This window comes from Lithobates pipiens, unplaced genomic scaffold (assembly GCF_037356315.1).
Source record: "Lithobates pipiens isolate NorthernLeopardFrog02 unplaced genomic scaffold, aLitPip1_a1.2 Scaffold_1, whole genome shotgun sequence".
NCBI classification, from domain to species: domain Eukaryota; kingdom Metazoa; phylum Chordata; class Amphibia; order Anura; family Ranidae; genus Lithobates; species Lithobates pipiens.
The window spans coordinates 21886408-21908296 of NW_027507685.1; the positions used below are offsets into that span (position 1 = coordinate 21886408).

Genomic DNA, 21889 nt, shown 5'->3' on the forward strand with positions numbered 1-21889 from the left:
GCAATTTATGCTCCAAGAATGCCTGACGGTGCTCCCTGCATGTTGGACCTCTGTATGTGGCCAGGCTGTATAAAAGTCTCACACATGTGGTATCGCCATACTCAGGAGGAGTAGCAGAATGTGTTTTGGGGTGTAATTTTTGCTATATACATGCTTTGAGTTAGAAATATCATATAAACTGACCACTTTGTGTGAAAAAATAAAAATAAATATGTTTTAATTTTCCCTCCACCTTTTTCGAAAAACATGGAAAAAAATTAACCGTTCAAAAGACACTCATTATGCCTCATAGAATAGACATTGGGGTGTCTGCTTGCCAAAATTGGGTAATTTTGTGGGTAATTCCACTGTCCTGGTGCTCCAGGGCTTTCACAATTGTAATAGGTTGTTAGGTGTAATTAACCACTTTCAGACCGGACCATTTTGCTGGTAAATGACCAGAGGTCTTTTTACAATTTGGCACTGCGCTGCTTTAACTGGTAATTGCGCGGTCATGCAATGTTGTACCCAAACAAAATTTGCGTCCTTTTCTTCCCACAAATAGAGCTTTCTTTTGATGGTATTTGATTGCCTCTGCGATTTTTTTTATTTTTTGCGATATAAATGGAAAAAGACCACAAATTTTGAAAAAAAATGATATTTTCTACTTTTTGTTATTAGAAAAATCCAATAAACTCAATTTTAGTCATACATTTAGGCCAAAATGTATTCAGCCACATGTCTTTGGTAAAAAAAAAGTCAATAACTGTATATTTATTGGTTTGCGCAAAAGTTGTCACATCTACAAACTAAGGTACGTTTTCTGGAATTTACGCAGCTTTTAGTTTACGACTGCCTATCTCATTTCTTGAGGTGCTAAAATGGCAGGGCAGTACAAAACCCCCCCAAATGACCCCATTTTGGAAAGTAGACCCCCTAAGGAAATTGATAAGTGGCATGTTGAGCCTATTGAATATTTTATTTTTTTGCCTCAAGCGATTGAATAATGACAAAAAAATAATTTTTTTTTTTTTTTACACAAAGTTGTCACTAAATGATATATTGCTCACACATGCTATGGGCATATGTGAAATGACACCCCAAAATAAATTCTGCTGCTTCTCCTGAGTACGGGGATACCACATGTGTGGGATTTTTTGGGAGCCTAGCCGCGTACGGGGCCCCGAAAGCCAAGAACCGCCTTCAGGTTTTCTAAGGGCGTAAATATTTGACTTCACTCCTCACTACCTATTACAGTTTTGAAGGCCATAAAATGCCAAGATGGCACAAAACCCCCACAAATGACCCCATTTTAGAAAGTAGACACCCCAAGCTATTTGCTGAGAGGCATGTTGAGTCCATGGAATATTTTATATTTTGCCACAAGTTGCGAGAAAATTACAAACTTTTTTTTTTATTTATTTTTTTCACAAAGTTGTCACTAAATGATATATTGCTCACGCATGCCATGGGCATATGTGAAATGACACCCCAAAATAAATTCTGCTGCTTCTCCTGAGTACGGGGATACCACATATGTGGGACTGTTTGGGAGCCTAGCCGCGTACGGGGCCCCGAAAACCAAGCACCGCCTTCAGGCTTTCTAAGGGCGTTACAGTTTTGAAGGCCATAAAATGCCAAGATGGCACAAACGCCCCCCAAATGACCCCATTTTGGAAAGTAGACACCCCTAAATTTAGGGGTACACTAGTGAGACTAGGTAATAAATGGCGGGTGCCCTGAAACTATAAAAAAATAACTAACCAACCAGCGTCACCTGTAACCGTTTATATGGTGATCACTGGTGAAAGGGTTAACTAGGGGGCAATCAGGGGGCTTTATGCGGTAGTATTTGGGGGTCCCTGGCGCTATAAAAAGTTGCGGCGAACCTAAATACCTACCTGCCTAACTAGCGTCACCTGTGACACTAATACAGCGATCAGAAAAATGATCGCTTATTAGGCTGGGTTCACACTGGAGCGATGCGGGAACGCCACGAATCCGCGGCGGGTTCCCGCATCGCATGCCTCCCAGCGGCAGTTCACACTGCCCTATGCAAACTGCTGGGAGTGTCAGTGAAATGTTAATGACACCCCCAGATCAGTTCGCATATCGCAGTGCGATCTGCAAACTCGGATCGCATGGTGTGAACACACCCGATCCTGCTGCGGACCAAAAAAAGGGTCCCGTGCGAATTTGCGGCGGGTGCGGTGCGAATTCAGCCATACTATCTGTATGGCTGAACTCGAATCGCACAGAGATCGGATGTGATTTGCACTGCAGTGCGGTGCGAATCACATTCGTTCTCATAAACCGCTGCAATGTGAACCCAGCCTTAGTGACACTGGCGACGGGGGGTGATCACGGGGTTAAACCTTTATTGGGGGGGTTAGGGGGGCACATTAGAACTAAAGGGGGCTAACCCTAACTGCCCTAACAGTTATTACAGTCACAAATGACACCAATGCAAAAAAAAAAAAAAATGCAATTGGTGTCACTGTGACTGGGGGGGGCAGGGGTAATTGGGGGGGTGATCGGGGGGTAAAGGGGGGGTGTGAGTGTGCCTGGCATGTTCTACTGTACGTGTGGTGTGTTGGTGCAACTCACCGATCCTCTCTCCTCGGTGCCGGAACGAAAAATACCGACACGGAGGAGAGATTACATCACTTCCTCTCCTGTGAGGAGAGGAAGTGATGTCAGGGAGCATTTCTATTCGTCGGGAGCGATCGCGAGGGGGTGGCCATGAATGAATGGCCGCCCCCTCATCCCGGATCGCTCCCGAACGAATGCCGACCGCCGCAGGCACCAGGGGGGGCCCGATCGGGCCCCCCACCCGCGGGAAGGCAGGGACTTGTATATACGCCCATATGCCTGCCCGTGCCATTCTGCCGACGTATATCGTCATGCGGCGGTCGGCAAGTGGTTAATGCTCCTAGAACCCCTGATGGTGCTTCCTGCATGTGTGGCCAGGCTGTGTAAAAGTCCCACACATGTGGTATCTCCATACTCGGGAGGAGTAGCAGAATGTATTTTAGGGTTTAATTGAAAGTATGCATATGTTGTGTGTGAGAAATAACTTGTTAATATGACAATTTTGTGAAAAAAAAAATCAAGAATTGTGGAAAAAAAATGACAACTTCAAAAAACTCACCATGTCTCATACTAAATACCTTTGACTGTATACTTTTCAAAAAGGGGTCACTTGCGGGGTATTTGTACTTTCCTGACATTTCAGGGCCTCAAGTAATGAGATAGGCTGTCAGTGCATCAGTTGTGATCAATTTTCATTGATTTGCGCCATAGCTTGTAGGCTCTATAACTTTCACAGAGACCAAAAAAATTCACTAATTTGGGTTATTGTTATCAAAGAGATGTAGCAGTATACATTTTGGCCCAAATTTATGAACAAAAATGACTTATTTGCAATATTTTATCATAGAAACTAAAAAAAAAAAAAGTGTGTTTTTTTTTTCAAAACGTTCACTCTTTTCACTTATGTCGCAAAAAATAAAAAACCCAGTGGTGAATAAATACCACCAAAAAGCTCCATTTGTATGAAAAAAATTTGAACATTTTTGTTTGGTTACAGTGTTGCATGACTGAGTAATTGGCATTCAAAATGTGAGAGCACTAAAAGCTAAAAATTGGTCTGGGAGGGAAGGGTGTATAAATATCCTATATTGAAGTGGTTAAAGTGGTAGTAAACCCTCCTATTTTTAGCCAAGGAAGCTGCCATCTTGGCCTCTGTTTAATCTTCAACTGCCATGATGCTGCACATGTGATCAGTAAAAACACCAGCCCATGTGACAGTTAGCATTCATGGCATGCGGGAAATGTAACTGTTTTTTGAAACTGTTAAATCAATGGGTTTTACTTCCGCTTTAAGCGCCAAATGAGACATCTTAAACATAATAAGAAAAAGTACATAAGCTATAAAATATATTCTGAATTCTAAACAGGATATATAAAATATATGCATATAATATGAAATGTATAAAATACAAGATATATACAGTGTGTGTATATGTAAACAATTATGTATATGGGGTAATAAAAAATAAATGTATATAAAAAATGTATGATAACTCCACAACTATAAATGTATGCAATGGTGGCACACTTATACCCAGATTGTAGCAAAAGAAGGAAGAAACCCACTAGAATGAAATGTATGTCATAAACTCAACAATTGCAATGTTTCAATGTGGGACAAAATAACCTTCCATCTCAAGAATAAAATAACAATGATTAAGAGTTAGCCCTTGTACACACGATCGGAGATTCCGACGGAATGTGTCCGATCGGAGCGTTTTTTCTGATATTCCGACTGTGTGTGGTCTGCATCGGACTGTTTCCCTCGGAACATCCGTCGGACCAAATTTTCCAACTTGCCGGAAATATTTTCCGACAAAATGATCCGATCGGACATACTCCGATCATGTGTAGAGAATTCCGATCGGACAAAGTGCCACGCATGCTCAGATCAAATTCCTACATCAAAGCTATTGGCTACTAGCCTGAACGTAGTCCCATCGTAACGAAATAACGTCATCACGTTCTGAACGATCAGAATTTCCGACAACTTCGTCCGACCGTGTGTATACAACAGTTTCGGACAAAATCCGACTGACAAAATCCGACGGATTTGGTTGTCGGAATCTCCGACCGTGTGTACAAGGGCTAACACCCTCATATGGATATAATAAATGGATATATTGTAATATGGACCTCATTGAGCCCTCTAGTGAAATTCTAGAAGGTCTCCCTATTACATAATGCTTGGAACCTTTCAGCCAAAGATTTACATTTGGGGATGGCCTCATTGACCAAGACAATTAGGTCCTCAGTGGCTTTTTTAGGGCAGAATGCCTGGGTACACTGCAGTCTATATTTCTCTCCTTGCGCCCCATGCCCACCCTGCCAGGAGAACACAATAGCTCAGCAGGAGGGATCCCCCCATCAACATTGACTGTGTTGTTGGGGGGGAATCAAGCAATTTTCTTTCCTGCAGCTCATGGCTGCAGGAAAGAAAATCACACCATCTATGTCCTGCCTTCCAAGAAGATCAATTAAAGGCTGAATTAGTAGGCGATAACGTGTAAGTATAGTCACATGTTAAAATACAGTAAAGTTAACCATCTTGTGCTAATGGATAAATAAATAGTAAGTGAGCTGAAATAGTTGCCTTTCTTGGAAGAAAATGCTGCTCCAAGCTTCCACCAGTGCAACATGGGCATCTGATCATGTGTACTCTGCTGAAAGGGAGAATTGCAATTTAAATTTTCTGATCTTTTCCTTCAGCAGAAATCGTGTCACCAAATGCCTGGGCTTAAATTATATGAACAGAATTAGAGGGTACTTGGATCAGCATTTCTTCTGAAAGAGTAAGCATTTCAGCCCTTCTATCTATCCTGCAAAGAATGTTAAAAGTCTCTAGACACACCACAGAATACAAATTTAAATACATACTGTATATAAGGGCTGTTTTGCCTTTCAATAAATTTTTAACTATATACACCTCTACCACGCTGCATAGTCAGGCATGTGACAACCCTATTTTTTGGTTGATCAATGCAACTTCCAATGTCACCTCTCCACCTCCAGCCTATTTATGGGACTAAAATAATTGATGTAGACTGCCAGAACTGTTTTGAAATATTTATTTTCAATATCTTATATGTATGTGTTTGCAGAGCCTGGATGAGACGGTGAAAGATGAAGCTTTTAGTATTCTTAACCATTCTGATCTGCACTGCTGTAAAGGCTGATGTAAAACTGGTATCTAAAAGAAACTCAGGTAAGATGCATTTACATTTTTACTACCTTCTGTATTTCCTTGGCAAAATTCTTCCCTGAAGTGTGGTCACCTAGATTTGCTTGGTAAATTATTTTTTTCCTGGAGTGTGGTCACCAAGATCTTTTATGGTTAAAAAAAAATAATAATTGTTTTCATAAAAAAAAAGCGATATTTTGTTTCAGGCCTGGTTAGGATTTATATTTCAAGAATTTGTAAACGTAGGATGTACCTTACACTGAAGGTTGTCAAACACAAGCCAAATCAAAATATTCTCAATGGTCCAAAGGAAGTGAAACCAGTTTTATATTTTCTTGTAATATTAAATTACCTTTGTTGGGTAAACGCAAAGCTTTTAGGGAAACCCTGTTAAATCCCAAAAAAACAAAACTGTTCCCTGTAAAAAAAAAAAAAAAAAAAAAAAGTAAATACTCACTTTTCCCTGATCCTCTGAACATCGCTTTATTAAAGAGAAACCATTTGCTGAGAAAGCGCTACTTAAGGTTTATCAATTTCCTGGTCAGACACTGTGCCTATCAACTGCCCTCTCCAAGCTCCACTTTACTACTGTGTCCTCTAATGATGGGAATTTCAGCAGGAGGAACCACTGAGCACAACATGCAGACGGAAACTCATGGAAGTGCCAATTTCTCATCAGATGTTGGTGGATGCCTGGAGGCGATTCAGCTCACATTGTGCGCTATACAAGTTTTTCATTCATTCATTCATGATTTCTCTTCAACAAAGCGATGTTCAATGGCATGAAAAGCTAATTATTTATTCATTTTTCATTTTTTTGCAATTTCATTTCAACAATAGGGTCACTTTATTCATGACAGTCAATCAGTTGAATGTAATAGTCCAGTGATGGCGAACCTTGGCACCCCAGATGTTTTGGAACTACATTTCCCATGATGCTCAACTACACTGCAGAGTGCATGAGCATCATGGGAAATGCAGTTCCAAAACATCTGGGGTGCCAAGGTTCACCATCACTGCAATAGTCCATAAAACTATAGGAAATATTATAAACAGTAATCTCCAAAGTCAGAACTATGGGTCTTAAATATTGTTACCTTTTCCCATCCCACCAATCTGCATCAGACCCATATCCTGAAAGTTTCAATACGATTATGGGGAAAAAAAAAAAACGTCAGTTTTTAAAATAAGATGTAAGGCTGTAACCATAAGATTCTATATGGCAACCATGAAAAATAAACTATTAATAGATCTAAAAGGTGAGCATTCCAGCTGATTAGAGAATATGAAAAGCGGTGTTTGCTTCATGCAGTAATAAATCGACTCCATCTAAAGCATACATCTTGTTAGTAGTTTATTAGCAACTGTAGAACTGTGGTATTGATTATGTTTATTCCTTTCCTTATAAAAGGTAAAACGATAACAACCAGCCTGCTTTGACTAAGCCACCAAAAGCAGCACTTCTCTTTCAAGCTTTTAATGCTATATTAGACTGCACTTGGCTACACAATGAGACACCTGAGAGGCTTTGCTTAGCTTTGGTATTGATTGAGAATTATATTGATGGGTAGTTATTTTTACACTCCTGAGACGGGAACATTGCATTGGAGAGATTCACATCATGAAAGCACAGAGCGTGCATAGATAGGTTTACAGTGTTTTAGACCCTCTTGTTGAATGCTTCCTGACAGTTGACCTATATTACACTTCTCCACAACCTTTACAATATCTTTTCTTATCTATAACAATTCTCGGCATACCTATGCTACAAAATGATCTCTACTTTTTCTTTGCTTCAACATTGTCTTTAAATCATACCTCTTGCAGATATTTAATCAAGGCCAATGTAATTCAAACCTGCCAAACTTTAATTTTTTTTCCCCCTCTTTAGAGTTAGTTTGTGAGAACATTATTTATCTATTTTTTTTTTATACTTGCTTTTTGGTTGTTTGTCTTGTTTACTTCTCTTCTGTGTTTTTGCCATACTTTAACAACCCAGTTTATAGCTTATGAGTTGCTGTTACATAAGTGTAGAACCTAGGTTAGATTAAATAGTACAGTGAGGGAAAATGTGTTGAAAGCTAGAACATTGGAGACATGAACTTCAAAAACACGTTGGTAAATCTCTAGGCCAAAGGTGTGCGTAGAAAACAAACAAAAAAACCTGTGTTTCGCAAAGATCCTAATGAGAAAAACATGAAAGCTGCGGGGAAATAAAAGCAAACAAAAAGCCCTTTGCAAAGCATTATATTACAAAATGCATTTGCACATCAACACTTTTTCTATAAATCCTTATTTTTATGCTGTTTATCTGCCTCCAAAGAACACCCATTTGGGGATATTAATTATCAGTGAGTCATGAAGGTGTTGCTCTGAAATGGGAAAAACAATTCAGTCCTTTTGTTGGAGCCACCTAACTCGGGTATGAATGACCTTTGCTGCGAGTCATTATGATTTTGTGTTGGAGTGGTGGACATTCACACAATTTGTGCACGTTGGTCCTTTAGCTGCTTGTTTGATATTCTCCCTATCTACAGGAATGTTGGAAAATGTGTTAAGTGGTTATAATCAGTTATATTTAATTTCAGGTCTGTGCTGAATTCTTTACTGCTTAGCTCACTGAAATGCTTTGCTATGGACATTGGAGAGCATTTACAAAGTGAAGCTTGTGGAATGCTAATCTAGAGCAATGAATGGTCCGATCGGGTCCTCTGAAAATCGAACAGGCGGATCCGATCCGTCCGTCAGTGTGAAAGGGGCCTAAAAAGCCTTTAAAGCCCATTATCCTTTGCAATGGTTGTCCCTTTCAGTGTGTTAATTGCTCATTTTAGGTCTGAATGATACAGAAAAGAAGATTTACCTACCCAGTCCTTGGCTCCTCCACTCCTACTTGCTATTAGACTAGTCTCCTCAGCATCTTCTTCCCCACTCTCCAGCAGTCTACGGTCTTGATGTTAACAAGACCTTGGACGTGATGACACAAGGAGCATGGGAGAGTGCCATCTCCTAGGGGGAGCAGAAGGTCATGCAAAAGTAAGACAAAACAAGCCTACAAGTAGTATACTGTGTCCATTGTGCTAACTTTTCTCCTTTTAGTAGAACTCTTCCTCTCTTACCTGTATAAATCCAAACACCAAAACCCCCCCACCGGCTGCCATAATCTTTCGGAGCACCCACAGGCACCCCTCCTGGATTCAGTCGGTCGGGTCCAGAGCACTTACCCCATCTATGGCGGGCAGCGCTGCACCCGGGCAGTGGGCAAAACGTCTCCTCCCTCCTCCTCAGCGGCCAATCGGAATGCTTCTCCTTTCGGGCAATCGGGAAATGGGTCTCAGACCTGCTTCTTGATTGGACATGAGGAGAATCAGTGTGAAAATAGTGAATATTCAAACGATTGGAAGGGCATGGAGGTCCCCTGTCTTGGTGATGGCTGAGACAAAAAACAGATTGAACACTTCCATGTCTCACGCTAAAATGATAGCAAATGAAAGAGACCAACTCCCCATATTTGAAAAAATATGGTACCCCTGGATAAATAAAATATCACTTCCCACCAACATTTAATGTATCTGTTCTTCTGCCATGGCAGCTGATTTACATATTGGAAACTCATATAATTCGTTATTTGAGTTTCTAATTGCTTAGGAGACAATATATTTGAATTCATGGATACTTGAATATCTATACAGCTAGAATGTAACATGAGCTGGTTTTTGGTGGACGACTTCACCTTTTTTCTCCTCCTTTCTTTCTTCACTTTTTTCGTACTTTACTTTTCTTTTAAAACTCATTATTCTATCAAATATAAATATTATTTGGCATTAAACTATAATATGTATATGTATATATATACATGTATGTGTGTGTGTGTGTGTGTGTGTGTATATATATATATATATATATATTAGTTTTACTCCAATATTACAGTAAGCATTTTTTAATTATTTTTTTGGTATTTAAACCCATACTAAACCCCCATACTTATTCGAATAATCAAATGTTTGTATAATTACATACATATCTTTATAGTCACAGTTTATATATTAATCAGCTTTCTTATGATGATAATATTCTCTACTATATACTGTTATTATTCTTGTCATTGAACATACAATTAATAAACTTTTGACAAGGAAAATGGCGAATATTCATTTTCTATTGTCACACAACTGGGCACGCTCGGTTTGCAGTGCTTTGCGAGCTGAGCCCACCCTTTTTTGAAGCCTATTAGAGCCTGAGGTATAGCAGCTATAACTAAAGCGTTCCCTGAAATGTGTTCACATTCTGCTGGGTTTGTTTGGATGTCCCAGATTGCTTATATTTTACCAAATTAGGTAGTGTGAAGGACCGCTATTGTATTCCAGGTCTTTCTTTGAATAACATGAGAGCTGTTACACCTAATAAAGTAAGGTTTGTAATTTTGTCCAGCCAGTCCTGGAATTTACACAGCCCTGCAAACGGCACAGACTGTAACCTGAGTGTTCTCTACTGCAGTGAAGCAATATAGCTTGGTCATCTTACTGTCACCATCCTGTGACTGACCAACAACACACAGATGAGCTCATCTCTATCCCATCTCTTTCTTCTTCATTCATCTCTCTTCTCCTGTCAACATGTTCCTTGTCAACATGTGTAGTGCAGTAAACGTGATTGAATCTAGTGCTGTTCTTCTCTCTCCCAGGGATGCTGATGAATTCAAATGCTAAAACTTGTAGCATTTAAAAAAACATTGCATTATTTCTTTAAAGTATAACTAAAGGCAAAACTTTATTTTTTCGTTTTGGATAGAGTGAAGGAGGATTACAACACCTGTCATTTTTTATTGCTGTCTGTGACACTGTTAAAGAGATTCACCCTCTCGATTTGTCCTGTTTACTGTTATCATCATTGAAAGAAAAAGAAAATCCCAAATTTTGGACTTCGCTCAGAAAAGTAATAGAGGGGAAATTTTCCAATGGGTACACCATTTCTGATGATCCCCAAGGAATTCCCTTAATTTGCAGGGATTTCCTCTCACTTCCTGTTTCGCTATGGGACAGGAAGTGAAGGGAAATTTCTGCAATGGGACAAGGGTTATAACCCTCCCTTACTTTATCCAAAATGGGGGGAAAAAAGTTTTTCCTATAGTTCAACTTTAACTCACAACTGCGTTCATTTGTGTTTTTAAATATAACGGAAGCTCACTGTTAAATTCAAGAAAACAAACACAGATCAATGCTTAAAGCCTAGTACACACGGGCTGAATGTCGGACGGTATTGGCCAGTTCAATAGAAACCAGCCAACATTCGGCCCCTGTGTATACATGATGCACTCATTAAAAGTATAGTGTATATGTAATGACAGATACAGGTAAGTATTATTGTTGTATTTTCTTTAACTGATTTAGTCCCCATGATGGCGTGGCACACAGATGACCACAGATGCATGCATGATTGCAAGGTCTGTTTTGAAACGTTAGGTCTTATATCTTTTGGCTGAGGTGATATAGGTTTTGAATGTTAGGAAATGGTCACCCCACCCCCACAGGAACAAAATGATCTTCTAAGGAAAATGGCACATTTCTGAAAGGAGAGTGGGCTGGCTTTCCATATAGTCAGTTTTAAAATCACATTCTTATAACCTAAGTCGGCTAAGTGTTCTGTATAGACCCTTAGCCAAGGCTTGGAGGTTTTCTTAAATATTGTGAGACAATTTGACAACTTTAAATAAGGAAATATGTAATATGCAATTTCCCCATCGCTATGTCTACTCTTTCTGCCCAGCTCCTCTATTCATAGAAGTTGGTACTATAGCTTCTACGAATGAAGGGGGTTAATCATTATTCTCCATTCATAGAAGCCGTAGTTTGGCTTCTAGAAATGGATTTCCTTGGTGGAAAGAGCGGGCATAATTAGGCACTTTTGATGAATGCCTGTGACAGCTACTCGGTTTCATTAACCCCTTTTGCATCGATGATTACATCCGTGTGGGTCGCATCAGAAAAGTAAGATTTCGGTTAAACAAGGACACAATAGCACAAGGGACACATCTCTTTGAAGTAAAATAAAGTCCCCTGTGATTATTTCTTTCTTTTCTTTCTTTGTTTTTTGAAACTTAGGTTTAAAAGATCTGACCAGTAGACATTTTGCCAGCAAGAAGTGTGATTTTAATTTGCCTATTGCTTGTAAGCTCAGGGGAACAGTTAATTAGTGTAGTCAAAGCTAAAAAAAATATGAAAGCAAGGGTTTTTGTTTGTACTTGGTTCATTTTGAACAGTAGCTTACTGTAGTTTGTGGCTTATCCAGATTTTGCTGTCATTTACGGTAAAAGTGTTAGATTTATATCCGGCATAATTGTTTGCAGTATGTATTGCTGAGTGCTCTATAGCTGCTCAGTAACCCTTTTACCTGTTGGCAGGTTTCATTCTTCTTTTTTTCACATTAAATGGCACATAGTTGTTTAAATTATATCTTTGGTCACACAATACTTTTGTGTCAAAAGCTTCTGAAGATGAGCACTGTGTTATTTTAGGAACAATGCTGTAGTATAATTCTGAATGTGTCTCCAAGTAACTTTAAATGCAAGATTTATACGTTTTGCATTTGCTTGCCGATGATCTCAATCACTGCACCAGCTTTATTTCCAAAGATTTGCAGATGGGTTTGTTCTAATTCAACTGGAATTCTTAAAGTAGAACAAATCGAAAAACCCAAGTAAAAAATACTGGAGCTAACCAATCTTCAGACATAGTAGCTTCATTTTGGACTACAAAAACATCCCTATTTTCTTATCTCCATAACGTGGGGTGGGGGGCAGTGTTCAATTGTTCAAAAAAGGTGAACTGATAATATTGCTTGGGATTTCAATGTAGGACAGGAAATGATGGACTCACTGGATTTTTGGCAGATTAAAAACAGCATGGTTTTCTGGTTTTGTGTTTGTTCACTCAATACATGCTTGATCTTTGTAAGTATGCACTACATCCTACCTATTGGTCTATACCTGATCTACTGGTACATAAACATGAATGCATGTATATATTGGCAATATACTAATTGATGTATAATTCTATCTACAGTTTAGATAGGCTTGAGTACTCAAACTTCCCCTGAAGAAGGAATGTTATTCTGAAACCTGTTGGGATATATCATAGCAAGTTCTATAGACTGACCACAGCTCTTTGGCAGTACCCAGGTTGCACTTTATTATCTTTGATGACTTGTTTTCATATGGATTAAGTCCTTTGTGGTTTTGTCATGATTTACATGCATGTGAGCAATGTTTACAATTTGTGGGCGTATTCAGCCCCTCTTTTTACTCTATTTTAAAGTGTTATCAATAAAAGTGGCTCTGTCGCCTTTTTAATTTATCTACATTTCTATTTTGATATGTAACGCTGCACTTCTGTGCATCATACATACAGTATACTGTTTTCTGGATGTTGCCAGTTTTTTTACACTTGGCCCGAACACTACTGTTTTCTAAGTATTTAACCCTTTTTTATATATATATATATATATATATATATATATAGATAGATAGATAGATAGATAGATAGAGAGAGAGAGAGTAAGGAAGAGTTAATATTGCTATCAGATTTTTATCTTCTTTTAACTTGATTGGAGAAATTTGCCATAGCTTCTTGTCTGGACATAAACCGCAGTATAAAAAAAAAAACAGAAGCTGTAGACCTTCCCCACACTTTTTTTTTTTTTCCAGGTGGCAGAGTTCTTCTGATGTTTATACTTCATGCACTACTTGGTTGCTCTATGGCTTTGGAACACTTAATAGGTTTTGGCCTATGGTCGTTTTGTAATCCTTTGCTGGTGGCTGATTTTAGCCTCCTTCTTTTGCATTTACATTTTTAAAATCTTCTCCCATATCCTGCTTCCTTTCATGGCTGGTAAAGCTCCACAATCTTGTATTTTGTAGGTTTTTTTAATGTTCATTTTCATACCTAAAAAGTGACTAGTCTTTTTTTTTTTAAATGCTTTTAAAGGAAAATGCAGTGTTCAGTTTGCAAGTGAATTTGCCCCAGAGCTTAGTGAATGAAGTGAATATCTGATTTCCATCATCCAATAACGTGCAAGCAAAAATGCAGTTTTTCTTTCTTTCACCTGAGTGAGTATTCTTTGCAAAGTGAAACTTCACCACGATAACTAAGCTCTAGGGCAAATTCCCTTGCAAAGTGAAGAGCATATTTGTCTTTAGTAAATCAACCCCAATATGTGTGGGTGTTTTATGTTAACATTGTTTCTGTGTTTAAAATAGATCAATCAGCAAGAGTCTGCCTTTACATCAGTAGATATCTTAAAGTGGTTGTAAACCCTTACAACACACTTTGACCTACAGGTAAGCCTAGATTAAGGCTTACCTGTAGGTCCAAGAAATACCCGTCAATGGCGATATTCCGCGCGTGGCGGTTCTCATGCGCATGCACGGTAGTGACGGCTTCGCCGAATGACAGCGACGGAACAGCGAGACCCACCGAGAAGATGGATGCGCCGGACTACAGGGGACAGCGGTGACTTCGCTGGCTCCTGTGTCAGGTAAGTGACACATAATGGACTACTATGCGATGTATAGTAGTCCATTATGCTTTACCTTTGCAGGGAATGAAAGAGGAAGTAAACTCATCAGGGTTTACTTCCTCTTTAAGTCCCTAATTGGGGAAACTCACACAAACCTCTTGAAAACTTGATCTTTGCCTACACGCACATAAAAGGTTAGGAGTAGCTTCTTTATTCATATCACCAAATTTTTTTTTTAAATTAAAATAGGTATGTGTTTTTTATTAAGGTCAACTTTAATCTCCTCATCTTAATTTTGGTGACATATTCTTTGTACATTGCTGATCATTTTTGCTCTTCTTTTTACAGTTCAAGGCCACACGTTCTTCATAAAAAGCTTTTTTTCCCGAACTACCAAGCTAATTTTTTACTTCTTTTTTTTGTTAGCCTTTATATTTTTGCTGACTACTTTCTTTAATTTTATTTTACTGTATATAGTAGTCTTGAAGTGTAAAAAGCTTCTGAACTAGGTCTTTCGATTATCCACTATCTTTAATATGTTGCACATTTCACTATTAAATTGCTTACTTTAGTCACGGTTTCTTAGCTGCAGAAAACTATCCATTTTCACCAGGCTCTGCATTCTCATTTCCATTATAAATACATTTCTATACTGTGTATGTAGGTGAGCTTAAGCCCTCTTCCATTCAAATATTAAATATTAAATATTTTATATTAAAAAGGGTTGTTGAAGGTGAATCTTTGTTTTATCCTCTTTATGTGGTAAACTTCTGATGTAAAATACCCACTCAAATATGCATACTTTAACTTCTTTCCAGGTTCATCTTCATCATGTTCTCTTGTTTTCTTTCATGATTTACTTCATTGGATAGTTTACGTATAACCGCCCTTGTTTGGTACAGATTTCATCTGTGGTGCACTTATCCTTGCCAAACTCCATTCTGGTAGTTTTGGACTTGTGTTTCTATCTCTGGAAGGAGGTATTTTACCACAGTCTTTACCTAAAGAGGAGTTTCAGCCTGGGGGGAAAAAAAGTCAGCAGCTACAAATACTGTAGTTGCTGATTTTTTATATAAGGACACTTGCTTGTCCAGGGAGCTTGCAATGTCGGCACCCAAAGCCAACCCCTTCATTGGCTCTGGAAGCAGACGGCAGCATCCTTACAAAGGGAGACAGGAAGTGAAGCCTTGCGGCTTCAAAACCTGTTTCCTGCTGCACATGCGTGAATCGTGCAGCGCTTTCTGAATGGTCCCGCTGTCTTCTGGGGGACACATAGGTCCCAGAAGGTGACAGGGGGGAAGGAGGAGGGCACACACAAAACAGTGGAAGTGACATACCTTGCCGCAGCAACGTGGGACGTAAGCCCCGAAGAAACATACCGAAAAGTATGAAAAAAAAATTCCATATATATCCAATATGTTGCAGTGTTGGACAATTCCCTTCCCTTGTATCTCTTTTTACAAGTTCTCTGCATGTTCTTCATCTCTCTCCTCATCTTCACCTTTATTAAGAAATATAATGTACTGCCTAATTTGTATGTCATGTGCTTTGATGCTGTCTGTTCTTGGCAAAACAGAGATACATTCTCAGTTGGTTGCCACCCTTTTGTGCTCTTCTCTTTGGAAGTTTCTAGCCTTTCCTTCCTGTCTGGCCTTTTCCATTCATTCTACTTTACTTTCTCTGACCTCATTTTATTTGCTCTGCATTTTTTTTTTGTGCTTTTCTTTACTTCCTCAAACTCTTCCACAGTTGTTCAGTACCATACCATCCTCATCCTGTTTGTTTTTTCTATTGCTTTGTTTCTAATTTATTTTATATGTCCTTTTAAAATGCCTTGTGCTTTTCTGCACTCCTTACTGTTAAAGCTATACAGTTTACTCTTCCTCTGGTTGGTCTTTGTTTCTTTAGTCTCTTTTGGTCAATCCACTGTCTTTTTTCATTGAACACCATGAATATGTACTGTTCTTTTTAGTTTTTTCTACATCATATTTTATTCAAATGCAATCTGTTTGTCTGAATATCCAAACAGTGGTTGCATCTGATGAGATGCAGTAAGTGGCCAACAATCAAAGCCTACTCACAGTATACACAGCACAAATATTCAACAGTCCTTGTACCCAGTGGTCAGGAGTATGAAATGTACAGCAAAGATTATATACTGCAGACTTCAGAAATGTGTGACGGACAGAGTAAAGGGCTTAAGAGTGAATATCGCACAGGAGAAAATGTGTAGGCGTGCTCATCACAGAGGAAGCAGGGCTCATAAATGCATATCTCACTGGGCGCAAGGTTTAGGAGTTCATATTGCACAGGGCGCAGGACTCGAGTTCATATTGCACAGGGTGCAGGACTCGAGTTCATATTGCACAGGGCGCAGGACTCGAGTGCATATTGCACAGGGCGCAGGACTCGAGTGCATATTGCACAGGGCGCAGTGCTTAAGAGTGTGTTGGGTGAAAGGCTCAGAGCTCAAGGTGTGTGTATAGTACAAGGCGCAGGGCTAGGGTTGCATATTGAACAGGGCACCAGGTTTAAGTGTGTGTATTACACAGGCTGGTGTACAACCACAAATTACACCCCCTTTCAAATCCCCTCTCCCCACACTCCTAAGTTCCCCCTAGTACAGAGCTCTTTCGCCCTCCCTTCACTCGCCATACCTCATCTACATTGGCAGTGCATTGTGAGGGGAAGGCCTCCACTTGGCTGTAATTAAATATTAGTAGGAGCGTAGTAGTTCCCCTCCCTTGGCTCTGAAGAGCTGCTGTATTTACAGTCTGACAGCAGAAGAAGCTGATGCTGCAGTGCAGGTGGTAATGTCACACCAGCACCAAATTAAATTAAAATGAACACAAAAAGTCAGATGGTTGCAGCCTTGAGAACGGGGGCACCCAAAATGAGATGCAGAGCACAGGCCACCGTGTGCCAGGAGCTACGCAATGCTTATGGGATGCATGCAGTACAGGAGCAGTACCGGTGCATTCCAACACAAAAAAACAACTGCTACAATACATGATCATAAATAACGAAAATCCCATAAAATCACAATTGCTAGTATAGTCAATCTACTAATCTAATTACTCAATAAAAATCTCCAGGTTGTATGTCTCTATTCATAATATCCCAACCAAATGCTGATGGATTACTTTGCCTTGACTTTAGTAGATGGGCTCCTCACTAATAATTTTCGGTTTACATTACACAGCGGTTTTAGTAAAGTAACCATCCCCTTAAATATATGCTGAAGTCATGTTGTGGTCACATCCATTCATAGCGGTGGGTAGACTACAGCGATCTAATTACATGTATACTTGTCCATATTTCCTTATGTCTCCAGGCACCTAGTAACTGGTAGGCAGTGTAGAAAGCCAAACTGTGGCACATGGATAGTGAATACGTGGGCTTTTTATCCCAGTATTGGACCAGTGCCAGGTGATACCAGTTCTCCATACCTGCATGTTTTGCACAAAAAAAGCCTGTATATCTTTTATATATTGTAGATACAGCATGTGAACCCTAAAATACCATACGTTTCCTGAAAACTTTTGTCACTTGTCAGACAGTGGGAAAGCCTTTACAAATTAGATTAGACCACGATGCAATTAGGGTGTCTGAAAAATTCTCTACTATATGGATAATGAGTCACAAGTCTGACTAAGTCTGTGTCAGAATTTAGCAAAACACATGCTTCATGACACAAATCCTCTCATCAAAGCAGACTATTATTGCTCTATTGAACAGTGTTTGAGTCCTTTTTTTCTGATTAGTGATTGGGGGCATCATGCAGATCTTTAATTGAAAAATAAAAATAAAAATCAATCTGTTCCCGTAGACCACGAGTGTGCTTAGCTAGTAATAATCAGGCTGTGAAGAGATGTGTATTTTTGAGAGAATGTTGTCTGGAGTGTTTTTAAAGAGCTTCCATTTTAAATGGGTAAAATGTGTCCTAGTGGAATGTTCATCTAGGCCCCAAGTTGAGTCTATCCAAAGAAGAGAATTGTGAGAAGGACACAAAAGTAGGACATACTATAGAATAGGTGGAATAAAATGGGTAGAACGCAGCCCATTTTATTTAAATGTATTTTAATGGATGATGTGCAGGGGTATACAGGATGATTTTTTTTTTTTTTTTTTAGTTTTTTTTTGGCAATGGTAGCCAACACTAAGGACCTGATGTCAGCAAAGTCTGGTTCAAAGTAAATTAAAGTGGCTGTATAGTCAAATTTGTAACTTTTACCTACAGGTAAGCCTATAATAAGGCTTACCTGTAGGTAAAAAAAAATATTGCCTAAACCTGTATGGTTTAGGAGATATTCCCTTTGCAATGAGCAATGATCATAAAACAACCCGCAGCTATCTTCCGTGTAGATTTTTTCTTCTGTGCTCTTCATTGTATAGATACCAAGTGAATCAGAAGCTAGCGCTCTATTCCTAAAACCAAAAATATACTATAAACTATTTCTCTGGTATAATCAAATAGTCCATGTAAATGTGAAAAATCAGATAACCCCCCTACAACCTGTGAATCCTCCTTCAAATCTCACATCTTCCCTTTGTTCCTGTGCCTTTTTAGTGTGGAAAAAAACCTCTCACCAGATATTCTGAATTGTATGTATCAATGGGTTAAATCAGGCTCAATGCAGATATCTTTCTCACCCCCAGATGTCTCCCTCCTTCTTGCCAATAATCTACAGATATTCCATTGTCCTTGTGACACTCAATTACTTATAAGGACAGTGCTCCCAAAATAGTGCTACTTGTGTCTCTGCGAACCCTTTTCACAACCTCCACCGAGCTGGAACCCCATGCAGATGTATTTTCACCAGAATATCCAACCCCTCGTCGTAATATGGTCCGAACAGGCTCACTTCTTGTGCTCTAAACTCACTCCAAACATTCCAAAGGCCTCTCAGATAAATCAAGAGAATATGTATGGGAAAACACAGCGCATAGTGTAGGATTAAAAGCGCTATTTAACAAAGAATAGGCAAATTCTTAAATAGTGGTGTTAATCCTACTATACATTGAGTTGTGTTTCTCCATACTATTAAACCAACTGTCTTAGCCCCTGTACACACGGTCGGAGATTTAGACAACCAAATCCGTCGGATTTTGTCCGTCGGATCTTGTCCGAAACTGTTGCATACACACGGTCGGACAAAGTTGATGAAAAATCCAATCATTCAGAACGTGATGACGTAATTTCGTTACGATGGGACTAAGTTGGAAAATTGGGTCCGACGGATATTCCGACGGAATCAGTCCGATGCATACCACACACAGTCGGATTATCCGACAACACGGTCCGATAGGACACATTCCGTCGGATTCTCCGACCGTGTGTACAAGGCTTTAAACCTTTGGTTATGCTATGGCAAGTGAATTGTACACTGACAAACACAAGAACCATAGGCAAGCAATGGAGATCCTCTGCCACTACCAGCATACCTTGGTTTTCTGCTAGTATCCTAGGAGGATGGACATCTTTTTTACAGCTCTGCTGTATAAAAACCTAATATGTTTTAAAAATATATTTCTTCATTCAAGACTCTACAATGCTGCTGGAGCTCTGTGTCTTCAATTGAAGCTCTGACACAGTTATCCTTAACTTTGCTTTTTGGAGTACCGCATCCAGACCTTGCTGGACTGGATAAGCAGGGATAGCCTACAAGTGGCCTCTGATCATTGGGTTCTGCACAGGGCACATTTCTGACTCCGTTTTGCTGTGGAGTGCTTTCTAGATCCAGGCACATTGGCTTTGCCTCAGCTCAGCACTTGCCCTGTTTCTGGAGACTGACAAAGTGAGTAGGTTGGTCATGAAAGCACTGAGCACTGCCTCAAATCCTTAGTTTACTGTGTTATTTTAGTCAATGTTTTCCTAGATTTTCTATGGATTGGGTTAATGCTGTGGGTCTGGGCACTGATGTCATTCGCTAGGTGGAGCATCACGCGTGCTCTTTCTCATATACAACATCAAGGAAGCATCTGATCACTGATGATCCTACTTGACAAGAGCCACATGGAATGTTGATCCATTTCTGCTGCCCATGGCCCTCTGAGGTCCCTGATGACATCTTTTTGGATGAAACTCGTAGGCAAGCGCTGATGATCCCAAGCAGTGGCTCTGAGCTTTATCAACACTGCATATTCTGGTCTGTTAACCCTACTGGGTGAGAGAGAAGAAGAAATTCTAGATGAGAGACTGTGGGGAATTGATGTGAAATGATGTGAGACAGCTGCCATTTGTTATTAGTGTGTTGTTGCTGCATACTTTGGAGCCTAATCTTCCGGTGAGTGTTGAAGTCACTGGGTGCGGTGTGTCATTACATTGGAAGATCTTAATTGTATTTCTGTAACTTGGATGAACTTTATTACAGAGACTCTTTCATGTAACATTTATGTTGTATCATCACTGTGGGTATTGTTTGCAATAATTTGTATTATATAAGTATATACATTTAAGATTGTGAATTTATGGCATGTGCATTGGATGTATCACTTTTTATTTTAATCACTTTCACAGTATTTCAGCAATTTAGGCGCTACAAACATATTTATTAGATTGTCTTAGGATTCTGTATATCAATCTTATTTTTGTTGGCTGCCTGTCCCTCATTCACAACACTGATCTTTTTAACCTTTACTTTATCCTCTCTGGATGAGCCTGGTGTCTCTGAACCCTCTTCCTCCCTTCTGTGGTTTTTATTATGTTCTTGCAAGAGTTTATGACCTAAATCACCCACTGATTTGCTGGCTCTGATCAGAGGCCACCATTTCCCAGATTTTCAAGCCTGTCACCTGGTCTTCAGTTCACACATTCTAGTACAGGGATATGCAATTAGCAGACCTCCAGCTGTTGCAAAACTACAAATCCCATCATACTTCTGCCTCTGGGAGTCATGCTTGTGGCTGCCAGTCTTGCTATGCCTCATGGGACTTGTAGTTCTGCAACAGCTGGAGGTCCGCTAATTGCACATCCCTGCTCTGGTAGGTTAATGTTCCAGCCTCATCTGATGCCAACCTCCAATATAAGGTCATTCAGACAGCTCTTTGAGCTACAGGCAGTTCCCACTTCTGTGTTGTCCCCTGGGGCCTGTTAGTGATTGATTGCTGTGTTGCCCACCCTCATTTGGTCTGCTTTTGCACGTCGTCAAGATTTATGAATTATTGCATCTCTCAGTGGATGAGAAACAACATCAGATTTTTGTACTTCCTCTAAAATCCTTTTCTTGGAGTCCATTAACCTCCCTAGCGGTAATCCCGAATGTGTGGCTCAGGTGAATTTTCACTAGAAAAAGAGGTAACACTGAGCCACACTCGAGATTGCATTGCAGGATCCAGACAAAGTTACTTAACTTGTCCCCAGGATCCTGTGATGTCCTCCTGCTGTGTGTGTGATCTGTGTCTTCTGCTCGATCTATCACAGTGCCCGGCGCCAAATTCAAAAATTAAAACTCGCATTACACATACAGTACACTGTAATCTTACATATTACATTACTGTATCAAATTATTTCACATCCCTTTTGTCCCTAATGCTTTGTTCAGTGCCCTGCATGCAGTTTTATATTATAGATGCTGTTCTTTCTGCCTGGAAACTTGAGCTTGTCCATAGCAACCAAAAAGTGTC

The 21889-nt window shown here is 39.6% G+C and overlaps 1 protein-coding gene across 1 annotated transcript in view; it reads left to right on the top strand.

Moving 5' to 3' along the window:
* IL1RAPL2 (interleukin 1 receptor accessory protein like 2) overlaps window positions 1-21889 on the top strand; it is a 1165568-nt gene that overhangs the window by 87984 nt on the left and 1055695 nt on the right. Inside the window, exon 2 of the mRNA XM_077484766.1 lies at window positions 5673-5776. Within this exon, the coding sequence (XP_077340892.1) occupies window positions 5695-5776 (82 nt within the window). The 5' untranslated portion in view covers window positions 5673-5694. The remainder of the gene's footprint in view (window positions 1-5672; window positions 5777-21889) is intronic.